This window comes from Ciconia boyciana, chromosome 12, assembly GCF_034638445.1.
Source record: "Ciconia boyciana chromosome 12, ASM3463844v1, whole genome shotgun sequence".
Lineage (NCBI taxonomy): Eukaryota > Metazoa > Chordata > Aves > Ciconiiformes > Ciconiidae > Ciconia > Ciconia boyciana.
Genome location: NC_132945.1, coordinates 12006222 through 12012741, shown reverse-complemented (window position 1 = coordinate 12012741; position 6520 = coordinate 12006222). Strand labels below are relative to the sequence as shown.

General features: G+C 60.2%; 1 protein-coding gene across 1 annotated transcript; it reads right to left on the bottom strand.

Moving 5' to 3' along the window:
• Window positions 1-1214: 1214 nt before the first annotated feature.
• PLP1 (proteolipid protein 1) lies at window positions 1215-6272 on the bottom strand. Its single transcript, XM_072877373.1, has 7 exons — window positions 6269-6272; window positions 3957-4143; window positions 3206-3467; window positions 2224-2392; window positions 1934-2007; window positions 1757-1822; window positions 1215-1286 (listed from the first exon to the last, which is right to left on the bottom strand). Exons 1-7 carry the CDS (start codon window positions 6270-6272, stop codon window positions 1215-1217), a joined length of 834 nt encoding a protein of 277 aa, XP_072733474.1.
• Between the last annotated feature and the right edge of the window lie 248 nt (window positions 6273-6520).

The following is a 6520-nucleotide window of genomic DNA, read 5'->3' as shown; positions in this document are numbered from 1 at the left end:
TTGCCCTGCTGCCCCCCTCCATGGGAAAAGACTGAACTGGCACCAGAAAGGACCTGGTTTGCAGAGACAGGACGTGTTTCTGCCCTGTGACCCTCGAACTGCCGCCTTTCCTTCCCTCCTCAGCTCCTTCATGGGTTTTGGCTGGAAGCGATATGCTGCCAGTCCCTCCCACCCTGGCAGACACAAGACAGTTGTCCTGACTTGCAGGAAACGTGGGGATAAAAGTGAGAGGAAGAGGGAGACAGAATGAGGGAAAGTTACATTTGACGTGGGTGAGAAACAAATCAAGCTCTCCAATGCAGCGGAGGTTAGAGAAGCAGACATCACCCCAGAGAAGAGCACCATTGTGAAGGGATGAGAGTGTGCAGCGAGTGTGGCGCTTGCAGGGCGGGCAAAGGCGCACAGTCCAGAGGGTCATCCCCTGCCTATGGAGGGGTGGCTCTGGCTTCACGCTCTCATGGCATGGTGCAGAGATGTCCCCTCTCAGTCAAACCTATCTGCTGCCTCTCTGCTCCCTGGAGGGTAAAGCCAAGAGTCCCCCTTGTCTACAGAGATGCCCAACTCCTTTAGGCTTTAAGGGGGGCAGCTGGGTTAGGGCTTTATCAGCATTGGGGTCAGCACTCTCTTCTCCGCAATGGGAAGATCCTTGCCCTGAACTCCCTTTGCCTTGGCTGCAGCAGGCAATTTGGGGTGAATTTATCTTTCTTTGCTAAGGGGAAAAAAAAAATCAATCCTTCTCTTATTCTCCATCCATGGGTGGTGACAGCAGACAGCTCCAGGAGAGTCTCTAGCAATGGTACCAAGACTGGGCCAACTTCCTTTTCTCTCTAGGTAGCCTCTTGCTATGGAGCCATGGAGCCACCTACATGGATTTCCTTCTCCCAGGTGCATGAAGGCCTTTGCTCATCCCTAGGCAATATCAGGACACTGGAGTAAGTCCCGCCTCTTCTCTGGCTGGTTTTGATGGGCTTTGCCTTAGAGTGAACCGGTTACGGATGAGCAGAGAGAGAAAAGTGCATGAAGAGGTGTCCATTGGTGGGAAGCTCTCCTTCCTGGTCATGCTCAGCACGATGGATGCGAGGGAGGAAGAGGAGGAGAGTCAGCGGCGAAGGCAAAGTTAACGCAGGAGACCTGGTGTCGGATGGCTGCAGTGTTAAAGCCTCGGGGTTAGAGAAAAGAAGGGCATTTGGTCTGGCTGGGCTCCACTGCACGGGCTAGAATTTGGTGCCTCGGCCCATCAGCTTGAGGACAGCAAAGTTGTAGGTGGCGGCGATCATGAAGGTGAGCTGTGGGTGCGAAGAGAGTGAGCAAGGGGGGAGGAGGAGAAACAAAGCTCCCATGGGCGAGGAGGGCAAGCGGTGTGGGACTCCTCGTTGGGGTACACCCGAGGTGGCATCCCCCAGCCCAGCACCCCAACAGGGGAGTTTCCCCGTGGAGCCCTGTGGCCCCGCTGCACCAGTAGGACAGCGCAGTGTCTCATCACTGGTGTAAAGCAATAGGAGAACCGGGGAGAGGCAGGGGACTCAGTGCACGAGCAGCAGGACCTCTCCCCGGTGGTCTCCTAAAGCCTCTCCAGATCCCCTCCAGCTGCTACCTCTACCTTCTTATGGCCTGAATTCTCCATCTGCACTTATGTGCCAGAAAATGACAGAAGCATGGGCTCTGTCACGTCCATGCCCAGCACATCCATTGTCCTCTGCCCCCACGTCCTCGCTGGGCGGAGGAGAACGGCCAGGCAGGGGGAGCACCAACTCACCAGTGAGACCAGTGTGGCGGCCGCCCCCACAAAGGCTGCGATGAAGAGGTGGAACGTCATCTGGAACTGCAAGGGAAGAGAGGGCTGAGCTCCCAGGGTCCCATGTGCTGGCTGAGGAGGCCAGTGCTGAGGCCACCCACTGAGGGGAGCACACGTGGGGTGACAGGACTTGCTCACCTCGCTGGTCTTGCAGATGGAGAGCAGGTTGGAGCCACACACCTTGCCGGGGAAAGCGTTCCAGGGCAGGATGCCTGGTGAGAGGTGGGGAGCCAGGTGAGCCAGGCATGGCTGCCAGCCAGCTGCCTTGCTCAGTTTCCCACAGCCACATGTCACACACACCCTGGTGTTTTGGGGCTCTTCAGCACTTGCCCCTGCTTTATCCCAGACTTATCTGCCCGGACCCTCTCCTCCATCCCCTCTCCTCCTCTCCTGAGCCCTGGCTCCTGGGCGGCGAACCCGGCACTTACCGTACATCCTGGCATCCGCACACAGGGTGCCGATGCTGGCTGAGGTCTTGCTGGGATTGGCAATGGACTGGCAGGTGGTCCAAGTGTTAAAGTAGATGTAGACGGGCACCGCGGAGCAGGCGAAGACCAGGAGCCAGACGATGGTCAGGACGTAGGTAATGCCCACAAACTACAAGGGGCAGGACAAGCCAGGGCAGAGCCGTGGTTATCAAGCAGCCAGGGACATGGACAGGGGAGCGCGAGGGTCCCCAGGCAGGAGAAGGTGCAGGGCAGGCAGGGGACTGAGACAGCCTGCATCCGTCTCCACACCACCCGCCAAACCCAGCATATCCCCAAGCAGCCAGCATGGAGCAGCAGCCCGAGCCGGGTGCCCTGTGGCTCACGGGGCCAGCATCAACCCCAGGCTTGTGGCCAGCTACGCATGCATGGGGGTGACCGGCAGCAGCAGCAGGATGGCTGGCATCTCCTGTGCGGGGCAGGGGGAGCCACAGCCATGGCCAAGCAGGGTTTGGCCTCCGCAGGAGGGCAGCTGCAAAACCTGCCTTGGTGTGCAGATGCGGATTTCCTGCCCTCCCTCCACAGTGACACCCCGACCGGCCCCCGAGGGAACCGCAGCCATCCCCTCCGCTCCCCCAGGCCATGAGCTCCCCTTGCCAGCACTTTGTCATGGTCCCCAAGCACAGCGGAGAGGACAACCCCAGGGGCACCAGGTGCCAGAGAGCCTCGGGCTGCCGGCACCACAGGGATCCTCGTGGCTCTCCCTGCCAATGCTTAAACATGAAGCAGTTTCATTAAATGTGGCCATTTGGGCTGCTTTGGTCCCCAGGGGCCACGGCAGGCCTAGGGGAGGGCAGCCGGGCTGCGCTTCCCTTTGGGATACCCCGAAACCCGGACGGCCGCAGTCTCCTGCCCTTCGGCCACGCCAAGCGTGGCGAACCCGCTGCAGGCGCGCGAAGGGGTGCCAAACCCCAGTTAAGATCACCTTGTCAGGATGTCCTAGCCACTTTCCCAAACACTGACACACCCGCTGCAATGAGTGAGCTCGCTGGGGGCCTCGCGCTCCCCTCCCTTTCGGGCCCCCGGTTACCGTTGCGCTGAGGCCCTTGCCGCAGATGGTGGTCTTGTAGTCCCCGAAGATTTGCCGGACGGCACCAGTGGTGTAGAAGCCTTCAGCCAGCAGCAGAGCTCCATAGAGGAAGAAGAAGGAGGCCGTGCCATAGATGACATACTGAAAAGCATGGATGCTGCCGGGGAGAGGAGCAGGCAGGGATGCTCAGGATGCTCAGCTGGGGTGGTGCCGGGGAGCTCAGCCCTGCGTGCGGCATGGCTGGGGCAGCCTGGCCGCAGCGACTTACCCTCCCTGTGCCACCCCGGGGGGACCGAAACAGAAGGTGAAGCCATGAGAGGAGTGAGCTGGGGCAAAGCTGGGGCAAGCAAGACTGTTGGCCACTGCTGGCTCCCCCGTGCCCTCCATACCTACCCAGTGCAGAGGTCCAGCACTAGCCAGGACATCTAGCGAGGGTCAGATAAAAACAGGCGTGAAACGGAAACAAGTGGCCATTGGACCCTGCCATGCAGCCGCGGCACTGGCACACAGCAAATGCAGCCTGGGGTCTCCATGGTGCCCAGGTGACAGCATCACCCTGGACAGCCCGGCCAGACACCGGCCCAGAGCAAGACAGAGATGCAAGGGGCCCCAGCATGAGGGCAATGCACTGCAGCAGGGTACTTACATGTCAATGAGGTACTCATAGTCCTGGTAGTTTTTGGAGAAGTAGGTCTCAATGAGCTGCTCGGTGCCTGTGAGGGCTTCGTGCCCACAGCCACAAAACAGCGCTACCCCGAAGAAGCACAAGCCAGTGGCAACCAGCGAAGCAAAGGGTGCCCCAATGAGACATCTGGCACAGCACTCGAGCAAACCTAGGGAGAAGAGAGGTGAGGTGGGACAGGACTGCCGGGACAGGGAGCGCTTGGAGCCTGCAGCTCAGGAGCAGGCAAGCACAGGGAGAAGAAGGTGCCTGGCAGGAAGAAGGAAGCAGGTTGAAGGAAGACCCAGAAATGATTCATTGCGGTGCTGGAGAGCCAAACCCAGCAGCTTCCCCAAGAGCTCTCTAAGCAGCCAGGCAGGATTGCACCCAAGTGTGCCCAGGGACAGGGGCTGATAGCAGCGTGGGGCACTGGGGCTGCAAGGCAGCCCCTGGGTGTGAGGTGGACAGGGAGCCAAGGTGAGCCAGCCGTGCCGACCAGTACGAAACAAGATGGAAATACAAGGCGATGTAGCTAATGGCGATAATGCTAGTGGGACCTGGCAAACAAGCTGCTAATGGGCTGCAACAGCCCCATTACGTGGACAGATGTGCTTATGGAGAGGAGCCGTGTTAGTTCCCTGAACGTCAGTGCTTGTGTAATAGATTTAGACCTCCAGGACAGATATTTGGCAAGAGGGCACATGTACCTGTGTGTGAATAGGGAAAGCGAGGGCACGTGCCAGCGTGCTGCTTGGGTTGCCTAAATGCTGGATTTTTTTCATCAGTGGGGCCATGGGCACCTGCTCCTTCTGCATGTTGGGGCTCTAACGTGCAGGATTGTTTGCTCAGGTTCCCGATGAGGGTGCTCAGCCAGCCGCTCTCCTGCCCAGTTTGAGGGCGGGCAGCCAGGTGGGTTTGCACTGGAATGTCAGTGGCTCCAGCTAAGCTGTAATAACCTGCTACCCTGGCTGTGCAACACCTCTGCACAGGGAAGCTGCTCCCCTTCCCCAAGTTGTGGGCTCCAGCACCCCACTGTCCCGAGCACGGTGGCTGCCTGGGCATATCCCATCTGGGCACAGCATTTGTGCCTTGAATGCTGAAAAAGGACCTGTGGGAAGCATTCCCAAACCCACGCTCCCTCCACAGACCCCACAGTGCTTATCTCCTCCCTCAAAGGACAAGAAAGCCGTGGGGTTCTGGCCAGCAGTGCCCTCCCCTTCCCACTGGGAGCAAGGTTGCGCGGTGGCACCAAGGACAATGGGGGATTGTCCCTGGCACTGCCAACCCGGAGGCTGCCCCATGCTGAAAGCAAACAGGGAACAAAGGCAGCACTATGGGGGAGCGCTGGGACCCCTCCCACTTGTTTGCCTTGGACACGGCAGGTCTGGGGGGGAGTCCCACTCCTCCTGGCCAGCGATGCTCCCCGAACCTCGCTGGAACGCACGGGGATAGCCCTGTGCACCCAGCAGGGTGCTGGGCCAAACATGCCTTTTTAATTTTTATTTTTGGTCACCTGGGAAGTGGTGTGGCAGGTGCCCGGGGCTGGGACACGGTGAATGACCCCATTCCCAGGGGGCTGCGGATCCTGGGATGCGGCAGAGCCTGGCAGGCTCCCTGCCACAGCTCCGGCCCCTCGGGCTTTGGGAAGCCTGTGTTGGGGAAGGCTGGGGAGGGGAAGGGAGGAGAAAAAGAGACCTTGTGCCGCACAATCTTGGGCCTTGTTCCCAGGCTCAGCTGCTGCCGGACCCAAACAATACGCTGCAGGCAGGAGGAGGAGGCGGGGTGCCGGCAGCCCATGGCACCCCTGGGAACAGAGCACCCTGATGCCCTGCGGGGTATGCCGGTAAGTATTAGCTCTGGTGTATCGATAGGGAAACTGAGGCACAAGGCGTGCCTCCATTTTCCCAAGTCTGCCGGCATACAAGTGGCACGAGCTGTGGCAGGTCTCACTGCCCTGCCTGAACCTCCCAGCTCCCGCCAGGCCTGGGCAGGAGCTCTCATCTCTCCAGCCCGTGTGGTGAGGGCTCAGGTGGGACTGGCTGTGGGGATGGCATCTGTCTCCACAGACAGTGCATGAGCACACAGGGACAGAAAACCATTTTGGGAAGGAAAACACTGTCCCCGCTGTGCTGAGGCATCCTTCCCTGGCAGCTCCCATGGCCAGCTTGGCCACACTGGGGCCACGGGGACCTGACCGGTGCCAGAGGAATGTTTCAGGGCACTCTGCTCTGGGACAGGGTCCCCAGAGCCACCAGCGACAGCTCTCCCGGTGTCTGCCACCCTCACCCCATACTCACCCATGGCGCTGGACTTGGTCAACTCCCCCGACCGCCTGCTTGGCTGCTTTGGTGCTGTCTGCGGGAGCCCTCGCCTGCCTGGTGGTCCCTCGCCCTGTATTTCCCGCTCTGGGTGCCTGTCCCGCTCTCCAGCAAAGAAAAGGGCTCTCTGAGTGACAGCCACCCCCCTTAAAGGGACAGGACCCCGCCCCTCCCCCCGGCCCCCCCCCCCCCCGGCACCCCTTGGCTGCCAGCTCCTGGGTGCCTGGTGGC